This window comes from Sparus aurata, chromosome 10, assembly GCF_900880675.1.
Source record: "Sparus aurata chromosome 10, fSpaAur1.1, whole genome shotgun sequence".
NCBI lineage: Eukaryota > Metazoa > Chordata > Actinopteri > Spariformes > Sparidae > Sparus > Sparus aurata.
Window position 1 is genome coordinate 1,225,889 of NC_044196.1, and position 26,798 is coordinate 1,252,686.

General features: G+C 41.6%; 3 protein-coding genes across 4 annotated transcripts in view; 2 read left to right on the forward strand and 1 right to left on the reverse strand.

Annotated features, from left to right (window-relative positions):
* Window positions 1–26,798, reverse strand: part of LOC115590038 (Fc receptor-like protein 5) — a 435,016-nt gene that overhangs the window by 334,907 nt on the left and 73,311 nt on the right. The window lies entirely within an intron of this gene.
* On the forward strand, window positions 425–19,971 carry LOC115590062 (nucleolar protein 3-like). Its single transcript, XM_030431323.1, has 2 exons — window positions 425–843; window positions 17,720–19,971. The coding sequence occupies exons 1-2, from the start codon at window positions 651–653 to the stop codon at window positions 18,169–18,171; spliced, it is 645 nt and encodes a 214-aa protein (XP_030287183.1). The 5' UTR covers window positions 425–650; the 3' UTR covers window positions 18,172–19,971.
* Window positions 22,453–26,798, forward strand: part of LOC115589987 (zinc finger protein 696-like) — a 28,173-nt gene continuing 23,827 nt past the window's right edge. The window contains exons 1-2 of the mRNA XM_030431207.1: window positions 22,453–22,912; window positions 23,895–24,077. Coding sequence (XP_030287067.1) covers window positions 22,720–22,912; window positions 23,895–24,077 — 376 coding nt within the window. The 5' untranslated portion in view covers window positions 22,453–22,719. The remainder of the gene's footprint in view (window positions 22,913–23,894; window positions 24,078–26,798) is intronic.

Consider the following 26,798-nt stretch of genomic DNA (forward strand, 5'->3'; position numbering starts at 1 on the left):
CTTTTACATTATATTGTAGTACATCATATTATATTATATTATATTATATTACACAGTATATATGAAGCACGCACATGTAGATAGTTCCCTATAAATCAGTCTAGTGGTTGAATTAGAGGTAGCTGTGCTCTTCATATCAAACACACTTATTATGTAACTTATTTAGGCTACTTCTTGGAGAAAGTCCCCAGACCCCCTTAAAAAATGTCTCAATTTAGTTAGTTGTTGAGTTAAGAGACACTTTATAAACTCTGTGAAACTCTGTCTACATCACTTTCTGAACTATTCGAGCCTTCTTGTTCATTCGGCAAACGTTTTTCTTGAAGATATTCCTTTCTTTGTATTCAAATAACGACATGCTTACACGTTAGAATGAAAACAAAAGACGCGCAGCTGCGAAGTTTGTCCCAGTGGAGTTGCCGTAGCAAATCGTCAGAGGCTCGCACTGCGCTGCGCCGCTCAGATCGCTTTTCTTGTGATTATTGATGATCGATTAGAGATGAGCCGTCCACGGTAGTGACGTAGTGACAGTCTGGATGAACGTGTGTGATGGACTTTGTGCTGTTTGCTCTCAGACTCATCTCCCGCCAGATACAAGTATACACACGTTAGCTTAGCATGCTAGCTGTAAACAGTGTGACTGTGTGAAAATGTCTAAAGTCCAGATTCTGAGATCGTTGGTGAAGCAGCGACTGACTGCGGCTGCTGAGGAGATATGTGCGCTGTTTGAAAGGACGATAGCAGAGTACGAGGAGGAACTGTGTCGGTCCACAGAGCAGAACCAGCGACACCGGAACCTACTGGACTCTGCTTTAACGCCTCAGCTTCGGTTACACAGAGCAGGTTCGTTCTCCTCCTTCTTCACTGTCGGCACCGACACAAATCTGCATCTTTCTTCAATAGCTTCCGGGTCATGTGACCCATTGACTCAGAACCAGAGCCGAACTGTGTCCAGATTCTGGTTGAGTGAGACACATCTCTTTGTATTGGACTTAAGTGCTTTTTCTACTTTCAATTACTGTTTTACTGGGAGATCAGCATTTTTATCAATAGATTAGATTAGATATAACTTTAGATACATTAGTAGTGTAGATATAACTTAGTGTAGATATAACTTTTTTACATGTATATGTGAGGGTTGTGTGGCTCTGTTTTATGTCCTTATTAGGACATTTTCTCAACCATCTCTCCATTCAATGACTTAATAGTCGCTTGATGACGGTTAACGATTTCTTAACGCTTCATTGTGAAATATTCGTCTTGCTCTTGGGGCCTTTCCTCTTGTCCTCATGTTGACCTAATCAGTTCTTTAACACTTTCTCATGACCTCAGCTCAACACTGTCTCTTTACTGATTTTCATTAGATTTCTAAACTTCAATACATTGTTTTCAATCATGGTAACCCGTTGTACCTCCTTTTATAATACTTACAGTAAAGTTCAGCACTTAATTCTTATTGTGACAATAAGACAGAGCCAGAGAGGCAGACGGAGCCTGGAGTGTAACACTTCCCCTTTTTCTTACCACACAGAGCTGTGTCATTTCCTCTTCCCTTTCTCCACCAACACAACCTTAGTATAATGATTTAACATTCCCTTCATTACATTTCTAACCTCCAATACATTTATTTCAATCACTGTTAAACATTCCTTTACTGTAATAATGGCAAACACAATGCAGCAGGCAGAGTTTTTATATACTTCAGAATCATTTCAGGACTGTGCATAATGACTATTTCTTGTGTAGGGATGGGTACCGAAATCGGTACTTTTATTGGTACCGACCCAATTCCCCCCTAAGTACCGACTATCGATTCACGTGAAGTCAATCGGTACCACATTTCGGTACCTGAACGCACCTTCACGGGCGTCAGTTAGAGTGGAAGTATGGTATGGACGGGATAGGGACTGAACGTAAAGTACGTTGCATTCTCTGTCAGAAAGACAACGAATTTGTCTTCAAAATAAGAGCTTTACATTGCACCCCATTGGAGTTTAGAACTGGGTTCTTAGCGGTGGCTTTTAATTTGAAAGTAGCGACCGGTAGTAGCTTGGTGCTACAACAACAAGGGGACAACGAAGACAGCTACAGAGACCGAGGAGACGCTAGCATCTCCTGGATCTCGGCGGCTGTCCAGTAGCTCATCTTAACGTCCGCGGATGAAGTGATGGACTGACTGCTGTGATCAGCTGTCTCCTGATTTTGAAACTCCCCGGCTGTGGGTCGCACCATAGACGTATATACAAAGACGCCTCATTGAGCGCTGGACCGTACGTCAACGTCGCCGCCATGGGAGGAGGCAGCTCAGCCCCGTGAACTAATACGAGTCAATGAAGTGAACTTTATAAAGCACACTTCTACAAAGTGCCATAAGTTAATAAGTTAAGTCAGGAAACGGATACGAACCAAAAACAACGTAACGTTCTCTGATGACTATAACCATTAACTACTTCTCGTTCAGTCTACAGGTCCGCACCAAACCACAATATGTATTTTCATAATGTTTTTACAAGTGTTTATAGCTGCTAATGTATGTAACATTGTTACTGTGATGATACATGACAGTTAAATATTTAATCTGTGTCTATAATAACCAGATCCTGACATGTTAATGTGACATCGATCTACCATACTGTTAACTTGTTTAATTAAATTAAAGTTTAAATAACTGACTTCATAATATATGAATCAGAAATACTTAATTGATGCCGTACGAGAAACTGCAGTGTTACAGATGCTCCCATTCAAAGTCAAGAATATGCAGAAAAATAGTACTACTACTACTACTAATAATAATAATAATAATGATAATAATAATAATAATAATAATAATAATAATAATAACAATGATACAAATAATTCAAACTAGGTATGGTGCATATTTATAATAGTAGCCCACTGCAACTTTACTCTTTTTTTTTTACTATAATTACATGTTATTTTATACAATATCATATGTTATAATGTTCTTTCATGGAGTATATCTCTATTCTGCTGAAAAAAAGAAAGCAGTTTCTTATCTTGATTTGCAGACTTTGTTAATTTTTTGTTGCCATGATTATTGTTAGTACTTATATCGTAAAAAATCAAGCATAATGTGACCATGGATAGACACTTAAACAAATATTCAAAATTCAGAAGTTTTAAATATTTTTTTATATACAAAATAACTTAAATTACCACACGTAAAAAAGTATCGAAAACAGGTACCGATACCGGTACCGATTCGCAGGTACCGAGTATCGGTTCAAATGTGAAAGGTACCCATCCCTATTCTTGTGCTTGTGTCTGGCAGGAGTGTATGACTCTGTGTGGTTGTGTGTACTGGTATTTATATTAGACAGGAGTAAATGGATCTCAACTATTTTGACACAACTCACAGTTTCAAAAACCATTAAAACATTAAACACAGAAACATTGGTTGCAGCGTCACTCATATGTACCACCTCCAGCGCAGGATTGTTTTACTTCGCTGAGGGGTGTAAAGAGGAATCTATTTATGCAGTTGCGCTATTAACCCACCAGGTGGCTCCAAAACTAAGACAAGCACATCTATTTTGTAGAAATTCGTAATAGGTTATTTCTAACCTTTTGACATGTAAATTCAGTGTTTTTAGTCAATAGCTTCCAGGTCATGTGACCCATTAACTCAAAGTCCACCCTGAAATGTCTCCCTATAGGGCTGTAGGGCTGGGCGATATATCGATATTTAACATATATCGATATATTTTTAAATGTGATATGGAATTAGACCCTATCGCATATATATCGATATAGTTCAAATTTGCGCTGCGATCCTTGCTCCAGGCAAGCTGCTGACCCGGAGCTCTCTGCACTGCTCCCCGCGCCCCTCCTCTTTCATGCACAGAGAGGGGAGGGGCTGGAACAGACACTCCGGCACTCTCCAACAAACAATTTGGTGGGAATTGCCGCCGTTGCCCCACACTTTGGCCTTGATGCCCCATGAAAAAAAAATCATTGTACGGCCACAGTGGCCTCTGTGCCCCTGGCCCGGTCAGTGTAGCGAGCTTGCCTTGAATTACAGCCACCTGAGTGCACAGTAGTCACTCACAGTAACTTCAGTGAGTCCGCGGTTCCTGCAGGTGGAGCCTCATCATCACGATGATCTCATGTGAAAGCCTCTCAAACAGCAGCACCATCTCAAAACAGAAGAACGAAACTTACAGCACAGCAAGCGAGCTCAGCTGGTTTTGACATGATACGTACCTGACTTATGTCAGATTCGAACTTCCCAGATCAATACCTCAGAAGTGAAACCTTGTTAAAACAGAAACGACAGCTCTTTCCTACCATAGTAAGGAAGACAACGAGCTACTACCATATTTTCATCAAAACGAGCGGCTGGACATTAACTCTGGTCTGTATGGTCAGCCGTCTGTGAGACGAAGGCGCAGGGACCGTCTACAAAGTGCAACACCGAAAAGAGATACTACAAAAAATATTCAATAACTTCACTATTATTCAGAGTGTAGTGTCACCAAAATCATTCCACATATCAGTGGTCTCCTGCTAGTTATTCTACATTTTTTTTGTTTGGGGTTAGTAATAATAGTTTTAATAATTAAAGTGGCTGTATCATCAAATTTTAGAGATGCACCGATCAATCGGCCGCCGATAAAAAAGCCGGTTTTATATCCAATTGGTGACCGGCCGGTCACTGTCGTAATTTCCGGTTTTCGGCCGATCAAACTGACCCGCATGCACAGTGCATAGCAGCTCAACGCGCCCAGAGCAAAACAGCTAAAAACTAGCAAGACTCAGGAAGAAAACATGTAGCTGATTTGGACTTATTTCACTTTGCCCCAGGACAACCCAAAACACGCTGTTTGTAATGCTTGCTTGTCAAAAGTAAGCCGTGGAGGATCGACGCCTAAGACATTTGGAACAACAAACTTAATACGCCACTTGGAAAAGAAGCACCCAGGTTTGTTTAGCAAATATAAGAAGGACACTGCCGCTAAGAGGAGGGATGCAGCAGAGTCGCAGCAACCACAACAACCCTCCACCGTGGCTCCTATGTTCGACATCAACACTGAAAAGTCCAACGCCACCACTAGGAAAATAATGGCGTTTATGGCACTGGACGACCAGTCGTTTAGCGTAGTACAGGATAAAGGCTTCGTAAATCTGATGAAACACCTGAGTCCACGGTACAAATTACCAAGTAGGCGGTACTTTTCTGACAAGGCGCTGCCAGAGTTGTTTGAGAGCGTTTCAAGTCATATACACAAAATGCTGGACGCCACTAAATCCCCGGTCAGTTTTCACAACGGACGTTTGGACTTCTAACGTGAGCTTAATGTCGATGTTGAGCCTGACTGCTCAGTGGCTGGATGATGGATTTGAGCTACATCAAGTCCTTCAAGTCCCCAGTTAGCGGTGAGTGAGGGACTGCAGTCTCAGCGCACTATCACTGACACTGTGGCAACAGGCAGGGGAATAGTCACGCACTTTAAACATTCATCACTAGCCTATTTAAAACTCGACCCTATCCAGGAGGAGTTGGGTCAACCCATGAAGCGCTTGCAACAAGATGTCCCCACGAGGTGAAACAGCACATTTTGCAGTCGCTGTTGGAACAGAAACGTGCCCTGGGCTGATATGCAACAGAACACGGCCATACTCAGCATAAATCAGTGGGGTTTAATTGAGAATGTGTTGAGCATCCTTAAACCTTTTGAGGAACTCACTAAGACAATTAGCTCCTCGTCAGCCACCGCCGCAGTTGTCATCCCTGAAATCACTGCACTGAAGCGCCTTTTGGGGAGAGCAGCAGATACAGACCGTGGTGTGAGCACTGCCAAAGCCACGCTGTTGGAAGCGGTCCAGAGAAGGTTTGCAGACATCGAGAAGAATCCACTGTACGCTGTGGCCAATGCTATGGATCCCAGGCAAGTTATAACTTACTGCTAATAATGTTTATTAGCCCACTACTATTCTTAAATGAATAAGCATTTGCTACTAAGCTATGGACTAATGTGTTTGCATGGGTATATCAAAACATTAAATTAATTAAAACAAAAAAATGTGTTTTTTGTTGGCCTTTTAGTGCCTGCTTGTGTAATTTGCAGAGTGCACAACATTTATGTATTGCCTGGCTATATAATAAAAATAAAATTCCTTTTGTCTGTTGATACAGATACAAAACCTGCTATTTCTCAGCAGAAGTAAAGGATGAAGTGAAAAGGGTGCTTCTGAACAAGCTGGACACAGTGGACACCAGTGCCAGCAGACCCACACCTGATCAGCCCTCTGAGGAACCTGCAGTCTCTGCTCCGTTTCCAACCGCGATAGTAAGCGCTTGTTTAGCTTGGCTAGTAATGTCATAGATGAGAAAAGAAACAGGCTTTCTGGTGAGAAGGAAGAGATGCTTCTGTTTGTGAAGAAGAACCTGCCATTGATTGTTAAGTGATTGCATTGAGAGTGGGACGGAGTACTTTGTTCACAACCTAAAGCCACCTGTTTGTATTAATGTTTTTTTTTTTTTTATCCCATATTATGATGCACTTTTTTATTTAGAGATGTCAAGAGAGGTCAAAGGCCTGAAATGTGGTGCAATTTACTTTGAGAACCAGTTTTCATTTTCAAGTACATATAGTGCACTTTATCTTTTGTTTGTATTAATATTTTAGTTTTATCCGATATTATATGCTGCACTTTTTATTTTGAAATATTAAAAGAGGTGGTGCAATTTACTTGGAGCACCAGCTTTAATTTTCAAGTACAAAGATTTCATTGCACTTTATTTTTTTAGATGGAGTTAAAGTTTTCTTTTGTCTTATCAACTGCTGCTTGTGTTGAGGTGTTTTTGAAAGCCTGCAATATATTGAAAGTGATGTGACATTGAAAGTCAACTATTCCAGTGTTTCTCAAATGGAGGTACGAGTACCCCTGGGGGTACCCAGAGGTACTGGAGGGTTAGTCAATAAATTACATTGTACCAGGCAACTGATGGGACGTTTTTGAATGTTGTTGTTTGAATGTTAGTTATTGACCTGTAAACTGGAATGAATGTTATGGTCAGTGTTGAAAATAAATCTGCTCAGGAGGCACTGTTGACACTTTCACTCTATTTCTTATTTGTGATGTTTTATTCTTGAAAAGGGGGGTTATGATAGCATCGTATAGCCTACCACTAGTTGTGGTTTTAATTGCAGTCATATAAGCAAAATGTTGTCTGGGAGAGGGGTCCTTGTATAAAATTTGGGAAAGGGTACTCAAGCCAAACAAATATGGTGTCCATTATATGATTATAATTATTTCTTAGACAGAAAATCGGTATAGGAAAAAACGGTTTTGGCAGGTCAGACCTCCTTTAAAACCGGAAATCGGTGTCGACCAAGAATTTTGCAATTGGTGCATCTCTATCAAATTGTTAAATCTGAATGAATTTTCATGACTTTTAAGTGTTTTTGTGATTTTTCCTTTGGAGTATTAATTAGTTAAAACCCAAAACAGAATTTGGGCAAAGTTTTGTAAATAGAAAATACTTAATCATCAGAATAAAAGTTTTTGTTCAGAATCAACAGAACAGTAACAAAAAATCTTTCTCCAGACATTGTCATGTCTGGATTTGTTTCCTAAGAGTGTTCAGAAACTCTTTTGGAATCGGCCAAGTGAAATAATAAGATAATTAAGTCTGTTGTACATCTACTTGTAGTTTAAATCTAGTAATCATACAATATCTCTTTCACAGTGTAGGAACACAAGTCTTTGTCTCTTTGCATCTTAAAGTGGTCTCATTTCGGCCATGATTAACTTTACCCAAATCGCCTCCTTTTTCCAGCATATGGGACTGAAAGCCCCCCCATCTCCTGACCTGGCAGATCTTCTCCTCCCCACCAGTGGCGCCCCCAGAACATTTTCATAGAGGGGGCCGGATGGGGCCAGTGAAAATCTTGGGGTGGCACACCAAAACGGTCCTTCTTGCAGCAACTCAGATTCAGCTTCAGTCTGTGACTAGGTTGCTTTTATTGGGACTCTTTTTTATTAAAAAGACAATATGCATCCAACACATTTACCTCAAGTTTCAGAAAAACAGAAAATTGGTTCCCTATTGAGCCAGTGTCTCAGTCAGTCAGGAAATTGGTGGGAGTACTGGGGGGGCCAGTGGGGTGGCCAGCAATTTTCCAGGGGTGGCCATGGCCCCCCCTGGCCCCCCCTGGCCCCCCCCCCCCCCCCCCCCTGGGGGCACCACTGCTCCCCACAGAGGTGGAAAAGGTTGTTTTTCTTGTTATAAACAGATCACCAGAGACCTTCTTTTAGAAATTTACAACGACTAAGCACATCTGGTCTTCTTCCTCCCTTCCAAAGAAGATGAACCCCTTTTCCTCAGATCAAACGAGGTCAAGCATGATAGAGTATTCTTTCTCCACATCAGAAGAAAAGAGAACTGGTTTCTAACACAGATGTTGTAATTAAAGGTGTTTTACTCATCTACATCTCTCTCCTTCTGGAACATTCTTTAGTGGGGGAAGGCTTGATGGGAAACCTAATCTGTGTGTTCTTCTACCTCACATGTCCAACTTTTATTTACGACCGTTGTTGTTCCTGGGTCTGACATTCCAACCCCACTGCAGTCTCTATCCTCACCCAAATTCAAATACGTCCTAAATAACTAATAAACTACAATCTCAACTTCTTAATTTTAGTAGATTCCAAAATAGCGTAAGAAGGGCATACAATAGATCTTTCCCATGGTATTGTCAAGCCCAAATGAAGATCATTACTTAACGAGTTTGAGGTCAACAGAAACCAGCCCCTCCCCTCGGTGATGAAGGAGACTTTTAGATCACCATTTCTTGTGTAATACTTGTGTTATTTGCCAGTTAAATGTCTGATATGTTTTGTTACGATAGAACTACAAGGAATATGTGTAAGTTCTTGGTTGTACTGTGTATTGCATACTTTATTGTTATATGTTGTATATTTTATTGCTTCATGTCTTAATCAGGTTATAATTCTTTTGAATGATAAGTTATCATTGTCATGTTGCATCTTTTCACGAAGGCAAAAATTCTACTTTTAAGATGGTGAAGTTTTGGGAAGGTTAAAACATGATTTCAAAACATTAGATACAATAGTATAGTTAGATTAAACTTTTAGGAGCCTAAATTCATATCACAGAAGGATGGACACTCTGCCCCCACCCATGTGGCCCATCTGCTGCAGGTCATAAAACAGACACTCTGCCTCCTTCTCCACTCTCTTCTCTCCCTGCTCCTTCTCCTGACTTTTTCTCCTCACATCTCCCACTACTCTCTTTTCTTCTTTCTTTCCTTCTTATATTTTTTTAAGTAATCTTTAGTTTTATTTTGGCAACAAACTCTAAGACAAGCGAATCGAATCCTTACTTTAAGTGTTTTACTTTTATCAAATTTTTAATAAAACAAATTATTTTCTTTTTGATTTTAATATACTGTTAAAGTATCAACGCCTAATTCAGAAGAAGTTGAGTTAGTTTCAGAATCAGAACTTAAGTACCACTACTTGAAACAACAAAGAAAAGTCTTTTTCAAGACTGTGATCATTTGATGAAGAACGTTGCAGTTATTGTCTGCTTCAGAAGCCTTGCAAGGAGTCTCCAACAAAAGAGACTATGCATGCTCCCAGCCGAGACTGAGGGGCCATCCACACGGGCGAAAACAATCTTTTTATTCTCCGTCTTCCTCGTCATCGTTTTAAGAATATTTGCGTCCATACGGATCCACTGAAAATGACAGAAAACGCTGTAGTTCCTATTCCAGGCCTCTAGGAGGAACTTGACATTCACCAAAAACAGAGAAGAAGACACGGAGCATGTGCATTAAGCTTGCGCACTGTAAATGGACAGTAGACGGAGAAACCGAACACAACAAGAAGAAGATGAAAATGGATAGTGCAAGGAAACCAGAATCGTTTGTGTGGACCGGTAATGAGGTCGAACTGCTGCTGCGACTCACACTCAACTTCAAGGCGAGTAAGTTGCAAGAAAGGCTAAATATCTTCTGCGGCACAAACACGGGCATGCAGTCCGTCGTGGGGTGGGGCGATCGCGTCATCGTTTTGGAAAGTATGCGGATTCGCCGTCCACATGAAAACGGGAGGGCAGCGTTTTCGGATTTCTCCACCCTGAGACCCGTTTTCAAAAAAGTGCGCTTTTCGATGCAATACGTGTGCGTTTTCGGAAAAAAAATATTGTGGTCTGGACGGGGCCTGACTCTGCCCCCAGCGCTCCCAAGGCGGAAACCCTGCTGGGCCTTCGGACCAAGAGTTCCTCAACAGAGTACCAGCCTTCCCTCTGGCTACTGGACCGACACGCTGTGCCGTAGTCCAACCCAGAACTCTCAAGAACACCAAACTTCAGTGCCTCCTGACTCCCAGACAAAACCGGCTGAATGTCTTCATGCAGCTGAATCAACACATGTGAGAATGAGTGGTGTCTAAAGTTCTGACTTCTGTATAGGTACTGACTTCTGTCTAAGTTCTAACTTCTATCTTATGAACTTAAGAGAATTAAGATTAGTGTCTCGTTGGTATTAAAAATTACTCCCGTAATATTTAATATATATATATAACCCGACCCGTATACTTTACCATCTACCGACGGTCACACGACTTTATTACTTTCCTTATTACAGTCTTTACCTTTTCTGTTATCTGTTGTTCGTCTAAAATTGTCATGTCATTTATTTTACCCCAAATTATTTAGTCAATAAACATATATAATCATTTGTCTGGAACTTAATTTTAATGTGGAGAACCAATGGATACGTGCAAAGAAGTCACTACTTCAGAATATTGAGACCGAATAAATTGATTTTGAATGGACTCTAACTGTCCAAGCCAACTGGTAGAGTTAGGTGTTTGGAATAATTTTCTCCGGATTATTCCAAGAACTAAACACGGAGGTGGTGCCCCATTTACGAGTGTAAAATTAATTACCAGTGATTAATTATCATATAAGTAGTATGTGAGCAGTGTCTCCTACAACAGTTAACACAAAAGGGTAATTATATTAAATTAAATCTGAGCCATATTATATTCAGCAGATTTGTTTCAGTTCTGATTTGTTGTGTCATTCAGCCTGAAGATATAACCACACCGCTCATCTTCCTCTCTGACTTTCTTTGGCTCGTCTCTGTGTTGCTTGCATGCTGCTGGCTGAGCTTGCTTGCTTGTTTGTGTGGCGCTGCTGAGTCACGTGACGGTACAACATCCAATCAAAAGAGGGAGGAGGAGCTAAGTGTGCTGTTGTGAGCTGGCTGAAGTCTGTAGCAACAGAGACCTCTCCAACAGGATGTGTGGACTGTAGCTCACTGATGGAGCAGTACTGAGTGTTCAAGACCTCCTCAGTGTCTTAACGGGGGAAATGTATACTGCCAGGATGACATCACATTTTTGGGGTATTTAGAGATGGCGTCATATAACAGTCAGGAATTTGATGTAGGAGAGCAGTGACTAGAGACTATTGTGGGATTTGTACCAGTAGTTATTTATGTATATTCACTCCACCAGCCCGAGGTTTACCCCTGAGAGTGCAGCTCCTGACCCACCAGAATGATGTTAGCCCTTCCATGTAAATGGTGTCTGGGGTGGTTGAGTTCAAATCAAATCAAATCAAATCAGTTTTATATATATAGCCCAAAATCACAATCACATTGCCTCAATGGGCTTTACAATCTGTACAGTGAACAACATCCTCTGTCCTTAGACCCTCGATTCGAGTGAGGAAAAACTTCACATGTTGATGGAAAAAAAACCTTTTAACAGGGTAAAAAAAACAATGGAAGAAACCTCAGGAAGAGCCACAGAGGAGGGATCCCTCTTCCAGGACGGACAGGCATGCAATAGATGTTGCGTGTACAGAAAAGAGCAACAATTCACAGTTTACAAGTTACATCAACAGAAAATCTGATACAAGTTATGTAAAGTTAGTGGATCCAGGAGACGATCGAGCAGGACGAGGCATCACCAAGTCGTGCCCGAGCCAGACGACCTCCTGTCCACCATGGTGACCTGGAAGAGGGCAGGCCACACAAGATAATTAGTAATAGACAGGGAGAGGCATCAAGGTTAACAGAAATATAGATATGAGGAGATGATGAAACAGAGGAGAGCAATGATCCAGGAGAGCCCGGGGTGTGACGATCCAGATCAGTCAGTATTTCAAGGCAGCAGGAGCCCGGAAATGGTAGATGGTCCCGGGGGGCCGCGGCCCATCAGAAGGGAGCCTGAAAGAAAGAGGGGTGGAGGAGAAAGAGAAGGAGGAGAGAGAGGAGGAGGAGGAGGAGGAGGAGGAAGCTATAGAGGGTGTATAGAGTGACACAGCTTGCAGGAACAGAAAACAAAAAACAAGGGTTAGAAAAATGCAATATTGATCAGAATAAACAGATTGTTTCTCGTCGGCAGCACAGTGTAACTCTAGTACTAAGGGAACTCATTGAGACTGACACCGACCCACTGAAGAAGCTTACACTTGATATCAAGGCTAATTAAAGGCTAAATCGAAGAAGTGAGTTTTGAGTTTAGATTTAAAGGCGTCAACAGAGCCAGATTGTCTGATGCCAGCTGGGAGGTTATTCCAGAGGAAAGGAGCCCGATAGGAAAAAGCCCTGCAGCCAGCTGACTTCTTTTTGATCCTGGGAACTATCAGGAGCCCTGAACTTTTAGAACGTAATGCCCGAGTTGGAATATATGGTTTAATGAGATCTGACATGTACGACGGGGCAAGGCCGTGTACAGTTTTGTATGTCATCAGCAGCACCTTAAAGTCTGATCTTAGATGCACTGGGAGCCAGTGCAGAGATGCTAAGATTGGTGTAATTTGATCAAATTTTCTTGTACGTGTTAAGACTCTGGCTGCAGCATTCTGAACCATTTGAAGACTTTTAGTGCTCTCACGTGGAAGACCTGAAAATAAGGCATTGCAGTTATCCAGCCTAGACGAAACAAAGGCATGAATCAGGATCTCTGCATCCGCGGTGGACAGGAAGGACCTAATTTTAGCTATATTGCGCAGGTGGTAGAAGGCGATCTTGGTAATTTCTTTGATGTGCTGATCAAAGGAGAGTGTAGAATCGAAAGTAACACCTAGATTCTTGACGGTTGAGCTTTGAGAAGTAAGGCAGTTGTCGAGGGTTACAGTCACCTGGTCATCATGGTGTCTCTGTCTGGCGGGGGCGATGACCAGCATCTCGTTTTTTTTCCGAATTTAGGAGCAGGAAGTTTTCTGACATCCATCTCTTCACTGCATATAGGCAGGTCTCTAGCTTCGTGATTTGCGATTTGTCATCAGCTTTTAAGGGCACATACAGCTGAGTGTCGTCCGCATAGCAGTGGAACTGTATTCCATAGCTCTGAATAATTTGGCCGAGAGGTGAAATATATAAAGAGAAGAGCAATGGGCCCAGAACAGAGCCCTGGGGAACTCCATACTTCACAGCAGTAAAAATTGATGACGTACCATTGTAGGAAACACATTGTGTTCTTTCGGACAGGTATGATTTTAGCCAGGCTAGGGCCAGGCCAGAGATGCCAAATTGACTTTCAAGTCTGTCTGACAGTATGCCATGATCTATAGTATCAAATGCAGCGCTGAGATCCAGTAACATGAGCACTGAGGTCGAGTTAGAGTCTAAGGTAAGTAGAATGTCATTTACCACTATAGTAAGTGCAGTTTCAGTGGAGTGACAGGCTCTGAACGCTGACTGAAAAGGTTCCAGGAGATAATTATTGAGTAGGTAGCCTGAAAGTTGATGGGACACAACTCTTTCTAAGACTTTCGAGAAGAAGGGAAGGTTGGATACTGGTCGATAGTTGTTTAGTGATCCTGGGTCGAGGTGTGGTTTCTTAAGTAGAGGCTTAACCACAGCAGACTTAAAACTAGAAGGGACAACACCAGTCATGAGTGATGAGTTAACAATATTTAACATTGTATGTCCCAGTGCTGGCCATAGTTCTTTAAACAGTTTTGCCGGAAAGAGGTCCAGGACGCAGGTAGTTGGTTTAGAGGATGAGACAATTTTAGACAGTATCTCAAGGGAGATATTTTCAAAAGTGTTTAGAGCTGAGACTAACTGAGAATTGGCAGCAGAAGATTTTTTGACAGAGTTTGACGAGGAGGCCAGAGATGAGTTAATTTTAATTCTGATCTCATCAATTTTATTGCAAAAGAAATCTAAGAAATCATTTGCAGTAAAGGGTGCACAGCTCACCGACTGTGTTTTTTGAGTAAGTTTAGCCACAGTGTTAAAGAGAAATCTAGGATTGTGTTTATTATTGTTTATTAGGCTGGAGAAATATGCTGTTCTAGCAGTATTTAGAGCACGCTTATAGTTTAGTACACTATCATGCCAGGCGAGATGAAAAACCTCCAGTTTAGATTTACGCCATACTCGTTCCATTTTCCTGCAGGCCTGCTTGAGATCTTGGGTTTCGTCAGTAAACCAGGGAGTAGATTTCTTTGGTCGTCTTGTCCTGGTTGAGACCGGTGCCACAGAATCGAGGAGCGAAACAAGTACTGAGTTCACTTTATTTGTGAGGCTTTCCACAGGTATTGTCGCAGTCGCAAGAGGAGCCAGGACCTCAGGCACTTCATCACTGAGCGTCGCTGTGATTGCCGGGCTGATACGACGAGAAGTAAAAACATTTGTGTCATTGACATAGGGACAGGCTAATGACTCTTCAAATGTAATGAGAAAGTGGTCCGACATAGCATAGGAGACAGAAGCGACGTTCAGGGCTGACACATCAATTCCATGGGAAATTATCAAATCCAGAGTGTTTCCACTGGAGTGAGTGGGTTCATGGACAAGCTGAATAAAGTTGGAAATATCAAGAAGTCTCAAAAAAGCTTTCCCTAGAGGGTCAGAGGGCCTATTTAAGTGAATATTGAAAATCCCCAATGATTAGGATTTTATCTGAATGAGTCACAAGATCTGCAATAAATTCACCAAATTCTTCTAGGAATTGGGAGTAAGGCCCTGGAGGTCTATACAGCACAACCAGGTGAAAGCCTGTTCCCTGGACAAGGCTGTTACTAATTGATGAGGATGGTTTTAAAACCAGAGCCTCAAATGAAGTAAATTTAATATCCTGGCTGGAGCTTAGGTTGAAAATAGATTTGTAAATTAAAGCAACACCTCCTCCCTGTTTAGAGGCCCGAGCAACATGGGTGTAGTTATAGTCAGGAGGAGAGGCTTCATTTAATGGCAGAAAGGTATTTGGTTTCAGCCATGTTTCACATAAGCCAGTCATGTCCAGCTTATGCTCAGTGATCAAATTATTAATCAGTAGGGCTTTGGTTGACAGTGATCTAATATTGATAAAACCCAATTTGAGGGTTTTAAGCTCATTGGAGCAGTTTCCAGTGACCGGCCGTTTGGTGGAGCTTATGGTAGATAATTTGGGAATTGGAACAAGGTACCTTTTAGTAGTAGTAGGTTTTGGCTGCCTGTGCAGGTAGGGATGACGGGATGAAGTAGTGATTAGCTTTGGTATTTTATTATGTAAGACTGTGTAAGATGCTTGCTGAGACATTTCCCCACTGTCAGAGGTGGAGATCAGTATTAGATTATTATGATTTACACATTTAGACGATTCAATGGAAAAGCTGCGAGGGAAAGTGACAGTCTCAATGTTATGAACTAAGCTATCAGTCTGGTACTCTGTGCTACGTCCCTGACCAACCATGTTAACTAGGCTAGTGGACGCCATACCAGCACTAATGATAACACTAGCAGGCTCTCTAGAGACCTGCGACCTGCTGATTGTTACATCCCTTGTGTCAAACCTGCTTCAAACACCTGTCTATATTGCTAGACAAAACAGCAGCTCCGACTCCAGTAGGACGAAGGCCGTCTGCTCTCAGCAGGTGGGGGCGACCCCAGAAAGAGGGCCAGTTATCCACGAACCTGTATCCCTGCTCCCTACAGTGACACGCCAGCCAGCGGTTCATAGCTGTAAGCCTACTGTACGTCTCATCATTACCCCGCTGGGGTAAGGGACCAGAGACAATTAATCGATGCCGACACATCTTTCTTGCAGCCTGAAAAGTCCTGGCTAGGCTATCTTTTGTAATCTCAGACTGCTTCTGACGAATATTGTTGGCGCCGGCATGAATTACAATGTTGCTGTAGCTTGTGGTGCTGTGTGCCTGAGTTCCCTGTTTAGCCCTGCGTGATGCCAGCACCCTAAGATTAGCCTCTATGTCGGAAGCTCTGGCCCCAGGTAAACAGTAAACAGTGGCTGACGACGCTAGCTTAACGTGGCGGGTAATGGAGTTCCCTATCACTAGCGTATGGAGTTTAGCCCCGTCGGCCGGGGCTGGGGAGGTACGCGAGCCAGCCGTGCTAGCAAGTGGGCTAGCAAGGACAGAGAACTGGTTAGCAGTCTGGAGGGGTGACTGCTGACCACCCCACGCAACCGGTGACCTGCTCCTGCGCCCTCTCCCACGCCGCAACCGAAGAGGAACAAACTCCATAGCAGCTGCCGACGAGACTGAGCTAGTGCTAAGGCTAGCAGGCCTGCTATCAGGCCCGGGGCTAACACTATCTGCAGTGCCCGTGTTTCTAGCTAAAAGAAGCTGCTCTAGCTCACGGACACGTCTCTCTAGTAGAGACACCCTATCAGTAACTGCAGAACAGTCATCACAGGCCATCGTAACACTTGTTTATCGAGGCTGTGTTGACTGCGGTGAAAGGCAGAGAATCAATGAGCTAAGCTAGTTTGAGGTAGCTAACCGGGCAGCAACAAACTACCCAGTAAAAGAGGCTCAATTTAACAAAATACATACAGGTACACAAAGTCTAGCGTTAGCTACGGTACAAAACTTGTATGACCAAGAAGACTAAGAAATCGAAGAAGAATAAACAGCTAAGATAGACAGAGAAGGAGAGAGACACAGTAAACACAGCTATCGATCTCACGGAAGTCCCGGTGTGCGTCACAGGCGGCGTCACAGGATGTGTCGGACAGTTCGGCCAAGTCTCAGTGAAAATCAGGGCTCAACAGTCTCTACTGTCCCTCCTGGAGGCTAATTTCCAGCCTCAGGTAGCATGAATTCAGACTTTTTATAAGGCGATATTATGATGTTGTTATTTCGGTGTCCTTTTGATTTATTCATTGCAGTCCAATCACTGAGGAATCTCTTTGTTTTGGGTTCACACCAATGTGGCAAGACAGATCTATTGTTTTTAACACACCTGTTAAGAAGCTGCCACTTAGTGGAGACAGATGGACAGATGCTATGCAGCTGAGAACTGTTCACCTGTTAGCTTCAGGTAGCACTGGAAGCTGCAGACTCTGGCTGGGTGCCACGCGTTCTGTTATTTCTGTTCATGTTGTGCAAGTCGACACGATTTAAGAGTTAAAAACCCCTGCGATCAAAAAAGTGCGAGTAATGCAGCCCAAGCATCAAAGCATCAAAAATGTAGGAGCAGAAAATCAACATTTAACATTTAACTTTTGATTGTATTGTTGGTGATTTTAATTTTTTTTTCTTTTTAACAAGACAAATGTAGAATCGTTAGAATTAAATTTCCTACACAGTACTACACTTTCACACTGTTTGAATTCATCAAGATTTCGCATTTCTCATGATGTTCAGAGGAACAATGTGGGGTTACCTGTCCGTTCCAGTATTTGGCTGAATATCAACCTGATTTGAACTTTTCTATGTCGGCCTAACATTTGTCTTTTTGTCTCCTGTGTCCTGCAGATGTCCAGCAGCTGTTGTTTGGTCAGAAAAAGGTTTCTCCCGAGCAGCAGGAGTGGAGCTCCAGTCTGGACCAGCAGGACCCAGAGCCCCCACACATTAAAGATGAACAGGAGGAACTGTGGACTAATCAGGAGGAAGCTGATATCACTGAGTTCACATTCACTCTTGTTCCTGTGAAGAATGAAGATGATGATGAAGAGAAACCTCAGTCCTTGCAGCTTCATCAAAGACAAACTGAACAGATGGAAACAGAAGCTGACGGACAGGACTGTGGTGGACCAGAACCAGCCAGGAGCTCAGTTCCAGATAGACATTTACAATCAGAGACTGAAGACAGGACAGGGGACTCTCCTGAACCTGAGACAGAAGACTCTCCTGAACATGAGGCTGAAGACTCTCCTGAACCTAAGGCTGAAGACTCACCTGAATCTCAGGCTGAAGACTCACCTTAACCTCAGGCTGAAGACAATGATGTTTGGAGTGAGACCAAAGAAATTCAGTCAAGTTCAAACCCTCAGAAAAACATTGAGGTCCCTGTAAGTGGTGTAGGATGTGGTACTGGGAAGGAACAGTTTACTTCCTCAGACTGCGGTGAAAGATCTAGCAAAAACTCAAAACTGAGGATTTATAAGAGGATTCAGAAAGGAGAGAAACCATATAGTTGTTGTGAATGTGGTAAAACATTTGTCAGAAAGCACTGTCTTAACATACACAAAAAGATTCACACAGGAGAGAAACCCTTCAGTTGTCGTGAATGTGGTAAAAGATTCAATCAACAGCCAAATCTTATCAGACACACAAAGATTCATACAGGAGAGAAACCGTTCAGTTGTCGTGAATGCAGTAAAGGATTTGCCCAAAAGTACAGTCTTATGAGAAACACAAAGATTCACACAGGAAAGTAACCGTATAGTTGTGATGAATGTGGTTAAAGATTCAGCCAACAGCAACATGTTATCACACACAGGAGAAAAAACCTGGCTTTGCTCTCAATGTGGTAAATCATTAAGTAATACATTTAGACATTAGAGAAGTATGAACCGACACATGGCCGTGCACACAGGAGAGAAATACTTCTGTTGCAGCAGTTGTGAGAAAACATTCACCTGGCGTGGCACGTTCAATAAACACAAGTGTGATCGTTGTAACATGTCACAGCTTCATCATAACCAAACTTAGAGGTTCAGCTGAACAGATGGAAACAGAAGCTGATGGAGGCCTGAGGAGAACCAGAACCAGCCAGAATCTCAGATCCAGATAGACATTTACCAGAGTCTGAAGACAGGACTGAAGAATCCAGAGAGTCAGACTGAAGACTGTGATGAGACCAGTGAAAACAACACAGTTCAACACTTTCCTTAAATGATTGTTATTGCTATTTTTCACTGCCCTAACTTACCCCAAAACTCACCACACTTGACTTGACACACCTGGCGAAAATTTTTTAAAATCTATTGTCATCCTGAGTTCCACAAGTAGGTGCACTAAAATCAAGGAAAGTGCATTTTTGCTCCTAAGTCCCATATACTTTGTCGCACATGCAAAAATATCCACGCGTTCAGTGAATCTGGCTGCATCTCTTGGTATATGCCATGCCCATTTCCGCCTATGTTTTTTAAATAAAACTTGGCACACAGCATCCGTGGACCCTCCTGACAAAAGTTATTCAAAGAATTTCGATAGTCCAAACCAGGGCTGGCTCTAGTCCATTTACCGCCCTAGGCAAGATTACGATCTGCATCCCCCCTCCCCCCCCCGAAATATTTCGGAGCTACAGAAATATAAACAACATCACAAAGTTCACCGTTTTTAGCTGTTTCAGCCCTCTTACTTTTCAGCTTCACTGCCTGAACATGCATACAGCAAGCCACCAAATTATAATTGAAACGACTTCTGCAACGGAAGGTGTTGCATGAACAAGCCCCGGCGCGCAGGGATTGCAAGGGCCCGATCATCGCTGCTTGTAGCTTTAATTCCAAATGTGTCTGTAGAGTTAACATGTTGTCTGATACTGACACACTAGGAAGTTCGATATTATTGTTCCACAAGAAGCAAACATGTTTCGAATTACTGCATATTGAAAAATAACGATGATTTTCGATCCCGTCCTCAGACCTCTGAACTATTCTTTTATCCTGTCTTTCCAGCAGAGGTTTCAGGGACTCTGTGTGTCTGTTGTCAGATCAGTGAGTGTCCTATTCGTGACACCAGTGTTGTGTCACCAGTTTGTCTAATGAAGAATTTACAAACAACAGAATGTCTTTCTGGTGTTTATTCAATGATTTTTTCTGTAAGGAGCGTTAACTTGTCTAAGCTTTAGTGAAGTTTAAGGGGAATTCTGGATCTTTTTAACCTGGACCTATATTTACATGTTTGATATGCAAATGATTTATACTTCATGAATGTTTTGGATCCGTCCAGTTGATCTCCTCAGCTGGCAGCCATGACACAACTGCAGCGTGATCCTTATGGGCAACTCCGACTGTCAAACTTCAGTCCACTACAAGTGTTTTTGTCTCTGACAGGCTGAGGTTGTTATTCTCAGAGTCTGACAGAAAATATTCCTACAGAGACCGTTTTGTTAAATAATAAGATTAGTTTTGTATCCAGAAACACAAGTCCTGTTCAAGCAGTCTCACTCTGAAATCTGGTGAGAGGTCACCTTTTGATCCTCAGAATCAGTTAAATATTGAGACATGACTTTGGAAATCCTCGTGGTAAACTCCAAACTCTTCTCTCAACTTTTGTTAACAAAACAGATCTTATTATTTAACAGAACGGTCTCTCTGTGTGGGACCATGTCTGTAATGATGTCAGACTCTTACTGGTAGATTCCAGTGAGCACATCCGCACTGTGTATGTTTAATTTATTACTTTGCAGATTCTGTGTTGCAAGTTGTTAAATCCTCAGTCTGATCCTCAAATATTTAACATTTAGATTTAACATTGAAAATGTAGGAACACAAGCCCTCTCGTCTCTGCATCTTAAAAAGGTCCTGTTTCGGCTGTGATTACCTTTAACCCAAATTGACCCTTTTTTTCCAGCATAATGGGCCTGAAGCCCCTTACCTCTTGACCTGGCAGACCTCCTCCTCTCCACCGAGTGGGAAGATGTTGTTTTTCTTGATATAAACAGATCACCAGAGACCTTCTTTTAACAGTTTACACCAACTAAGCACATCTGGGTCCCCCCCCCCCCCCCCCGTGTGTGTTAACATGAGTGTGTTATTAATCACCAGTGATTAATTGCCTTTATTATCAAGTTATGTACCTCCTAAAAAAAAAAAGATTTTTACAAGAGAACTAAATTCACAAATGTTGCTGTAAATCTGGTCAAAAGTAACATTAAAAAATCATCTTTTTTAAACATGGTTTGTTGCTAAATGTGCCAAAAAGTTGCAGGTTATTTCCGCATGTGCAACTATATAATCGGTGCCCTGAAGACATTTGATACATACATGACTTCATAATTACTCCTCTGCTGATCATGAAATGTCTCGACCTGTAAAATACACAACTCAACATCAGTTAGGGTGTGTGCATATATATGCGTGTGTGTGTGTGGATATGTAATAAAAGTCAAATGAAATGTGTCAAATTATTTTTGGGGTGCAAAAATACTATGAATATTCAGAACTTTAATGGTAGGTAGGTGAGTAATTATGATGTCATATATTTATCAAAGAGTTTATGAAATTACTTCCAAATTACCACAATACTGACCAATTAATGTTACCAAATAAGAGAGTTTCCACTGGACTGAGTCTGTTCATGAACAAGTTGAATGAAGCCAGAAATATCAAGAAGAGAAAAGCTTCACTTAGAGGGTCAGAAGGCTTCAGAAGGCTTTTTAAATGGATATAAAATCCCCAATAATTAGGATCTGATCTGACCGAGTCACAAGATCTCCAAGAGATTTAGAGAACTCTTCTAGTAAATGGGAGTCAGAGGTCTGTAGATGACCACCAGGTGAAAGCCTGTTCCCTGGATGAGGACGTTACTACTTGATGAAGATGGTTTAAAACCAGAGCCTCAAATGAAAACAATGTGATGGTCGTACCTTGAGCTCCACTGAACGGCCATTCAGATCATTTAGGAACTGGAACAAGGAGCCTTTTAGTGATAGTATGTGTTGGCTGCCTGTGCAGGAGGGATGACGGGATGCAGTAGTGATTAGCTTTGGCGTTTTATTATGTAAGACTGTGTAAGGTAGGAACATATTAGTCATTTTAGTGCTATATTACTGATAGAAGATGAAGATTCCTGTCAGACAATCAGAGTTCATCACTGATGTTCTGGTAAACAACCACCAGAGGGCGACATGAGCACAGAAGGATTATTACCTCTGACAACGTTTCCACTGCTGGACCTCAGAACACTTCTGAGCTATTTGTACTTTACTTCTGCAAATATGTTCTTTTTACTCCACTACATTTATTGAAAACACTGTTTTAGTTACTTCATAGATTACATGCTGCGTCAGAGCTGAATCGGCACTGTTTTATATTCATTTATTTGATGAACAATCTGATAAAAACAACTCTTGTATTCATACATAGACAGAAGTGGCCAGATCAACACGTATCTCAGATTTAAGAAATTAATGGTTTTAACATTACAATGCTGGTTAATTTAATATAAATCAGCGACAAAATCGCGACAATAGCGCTTCCACCGGAAGTGTGTGCATGATTTTATTTTGAAGTTTCTTGCACGTACTTCCCAGTCTGAGGCTGGAGGACCGGAAGCGACCCCACAGTGGAGCTCTGCAGCCGGACTCTCCTGGACTCTCGTGGACTCTCCTGCCGCTCAGATCGCTTTTCTTGTGATTATTGATGATCGATTAGAGATGAGCCGTCCACGGTAGTGACGTAGTGACAGTCTGGATGAACGTGTGTGATGGACTTTGTGCTGTTTGCTCTCAGACTCATCTCCCGCCAGATACAAGTATACACACGTTAGCTTAGCATGCTAGCTGTAAACAGTGTGACTGTGTGAAAATGTCTAAAGTCCAGATTCTGAGATCGTTGGTGAAGCAGCGACTGACTGCGGCTGCTGAGGAGATATGTGCGCTGTTTGAAAGGACGATAGCAGAGTACGAGGAGGAACTGTGTCGGTCCACAGAGCAGAACCAGCGACTCCGGAACCTACTGAACTCTGCTTTAACGCCTCAGCTTCGGTTACACAGAGCAGGTTCGTTCTCCTCCTTCTTCACTGTCGGCACCGACACAAATCTGCATCTTTGTTCAATAGCTTCCGGGTCATGTGACCCATTGACTCGGAACCACAGATTCTGGTTGAGTGAGACACATCTCTTTGTATTGGACTTGAGTGCTTTTTCTACTTTCAATTAGGGTTGTCACCATACTAAAATTTTCAATTTGCTACCGACACTGAGGAAAATATTCGATACACTTTACCATTTTCGATACCACAAGGATAAAAAAAAGACCCCAAAATTTAAAAGAAATATTTTGATTAACAAGAAAAATGCAAAAATAACCTCTGTTACAACATGTAACAATTAACAGAACCACACATTAAATATTTATAATAAATAACAGTTGTGCAAAAAGAAACTGCAACTATGATAACAAGTTTCAGGTCTGAGGTAGTGCAAAAGTATTGGTATCGATACTTTTGAAAATGAGTATTGTATCTGGATACAATATTTTAGTATTGATACTTTTTTGAGTTTCGATCCTTTTGACAACCCTACTTTCAATTAACATTCTGTTGGGAAATCAGCATTTTTATGAATAGTTTAGATTAGATATAACTTTAGATATATTATAAGTGTAGATATAACTTTTGTATATTTGACGGGTTGTGTCTATGGTGGTTCTGTGGTGGTTCTGAGGTGGTTCTGTGGTGGTTCTGTGGTGGATGTTTCCTCTTTGTGTCTGGGGTCCAGGAAGGACAGCACGGCCACACAGGACTTGCTCTCAGTCTGGTTCCTTTTTAATGTAACAAAGCCGGTACAAAGGTTCTCTTTACTGGTCCAAACATCAGCGACACACAGTCGTTATCCACAGTGTGATGCAACTGCAATCATTCAGATCTCCCGCTCGGGAGTATTTTCCTTTAGCTTTGAGAAAAGATTAATATAAAAACACATTTCAATATTATTAGCATGCTAGCTGTAAACAGTGTGACTGTGTGAAAATGTCTAAAGTCCAGATTCTGAGATCGTTGGTGAAGCAGCGACTGACTGCGGCTGCTGAGGAGATATGTGCGCTGTTTGAAAGGACGATAGCAGAGTACGAGGAGGAACTGTGTCGGTCCACAGAGCAGAACCAGCGACTCCGGAACCTACTGAACTCTGCTTTAACGCCTCAGCTTCGGTTACACAGAGCAGGTTCGTTCTCCTCCTTCTTCACTGTCGGCACCGACACAAATCTGCATCTTTGTTCAATAGCTTCCGGGTCATGTGACCCATTGACTCGGAACCACAGATTCTGGTTGAGTGAGACACATCTCTTTGTATTGGACTTGAGTGCTTTTTCTACTTTCAATTAGGGTTGTCACCATACTAAAATTTTCAATTTGCTACCGACACTGAGGAAAATATTCGATACACTTTACCATTTTCGATACCACAAGGATAAAAAAAAGACCCCAAAATTTAAAAGAAATATTTTGATTAACAAGAAAAATGCAAAAATAACCTCTGTTACAACATGTAACAATTAACAGAACCACACATTAAATATTTATAATAAATAACAGTTGTGCAAAAAGAAACTGCAACTATGATAACAAGTTTCAGGTCTGAGGTAGTGCAAAAGTATTGGTATCGATACTTTTGAAAATGAGTATTGTATCTGGATACAATATTTTAGTATTGATACTTTTTTGAGTTTCGATCCTTTTGACAACCCTACTTTCAATTAACATTCTGTTGGGAAATCAGCATTTTTATGAATAGTTTAGATTAGATATAACTTTAGATATATTATAAGTGTAGATATAACTTTTGTATATTTGACGGGTTGTGTCTATGGTGGTTCTGTGGTGGTTCTGAGGTGGTTCTGTGGTGGTTCTGTGGTGGATGTTTCCTATTTGTGTCTGGGGTCCAGGAAGGACAGCACGGCCACACAGGACTTGCTCTCAGTCTGGTTCCTTTTTAATGTAACAAAGCCAGTACAAAGGTTCTCTTTACTGGTCCAAACATCAGCGACACACAGTCGTTATCCACAGTGTGATGCAACTGCAATCATTCAGATCTCCCGCTCGGGAGTATTTTCCTTTAGCTTTGAGAAAAGATTAATATAAAAACACATTTCAATATTATTACAGTCTTTTTCTATATTCATCAGTATAACACAAACATGTGATCGTATAGTGGCAATTATGTAAGTCTCTGTCATCTGATTCTCACTGTATGAGCACTAGGGATGTAATGGTATGAAAATTTCACACCACGGTAACATTGACAAAAATGATCACGGTTATCAGTATGCCGCGGTATTTTTTAAAAAGTCTTCAAAATGCTGAAAAAACACTGATACGTTGAAATAATTTCACCAAGATTTATATTTAAATAGATTTATTATGTATTAAAAAAAGCCCATATCAAAAACCTTAACAAAACACTGCAAAATCAACATTAAATAAGTATAAAAGACTGTATCAAATCTGTGCAAAATAAACCCTAAATACTGCAGAATGAGATGTAGTGGCAGCAGCACTCGATTGGCCAGCAGACTGAATAGAATAGAACATGTCATTATTAATTATTACTGTCACTGTTACTTATTACTAAGGGTGCATCCAACAGATCACAAAACTCACAATTTAGGTCAGATCACTTTGTGAGGAACAGGTTGGATAATTTTTTAGGTAAAAACAAGAAGGATTATTGTTGTTAAATGAATTATGAATACTCTATTTTGGCTCTCATTTCTATCTAGACACTTGTTATATTCACCATTTTATATTATTCTTTACATATAGTCAGTTCTACAAATAATCCACAAGTGTTATATATTTCTGAAATTACTTATATATTGTCTGTCTGTCTCTCTGTCTGCCTGCTCGTCTGTTGTCAGTGGACTCGGTCAGTCTGATTGGTCAGATGGTTGCTGAGCCACAGGTAGACACTGCTCAGGTGAACGGAGCTGAGATGAAAGTCAGTCATCTCAGTCAGTGTGTGTTCACTAACTCAGTCCACCCAGTACGTGTTTGTTTCAAATCCTCCTCACTGCAGCTCTGCAGCAATGTTTGGGGAATTATTAGGTCGACTTTAAAAAGTTAAATCTACAGTTAATGAGCGGTTCAGATAACGAGCCAAATCACGGATCAACTTCGTTCAGTAATACCTCTATCTGGTCAGTGTACATTAGTGACAACTGCAAATTACACAGAGAAAACTCGAAATACACATACATCATGCACACGATCTTAAGATTACCTTATCTTGCATTCGCTGAACAGTTGAGGGTGATGGTCGTAAAGTCAAAGTTAATAAATTGGATGTGTTACCACCCCTTGCAACAACTTTCTTCTCACAGCTCCAGCAGACAGGGCTGCAATCGACCAGCTGTTTTCTGAGCATTCAACCAAAATACGCCCAGACTTGAGACTTGGTTCCCCTTGAAGGCTGAAAAATGCCTTGAGGGCCGCTACTGTCACGTCCTTCCTCCGCCATGTCTTCGTCACTATATAACAAGCACACGTTGCGCGCTGCGCATGCTTATCTCACAAGTTTTCCACACCCGTGGTTACCGACCGTGGCAGTTATCATGGCAATTAAAACTTAAATGGTAACCTTCATCATCGGGAATTTTACCATGGTTAACCGTGACACCAGTAACTGTTACATCCCTAATGAGCACCTAAACAATGAGAGCTATTCTCTTTTACATCTCTCTATAAAAGCAAGGAATCTCTGTCTGTCTGTGTGTGTGTTCCTTAAATATCTCTGCGGATCAGGATCAGACTGACCTGAGACTTACCACATGACTGCTGCATGGATTAAAGGAGAACTTCGGTCGATTTAAACATGCAGCTTCATTGCTCAAGCTACCCTTGACTTGCCAGTACCGAAGACGCGAACAAATTTGGTCCAGCCATTACA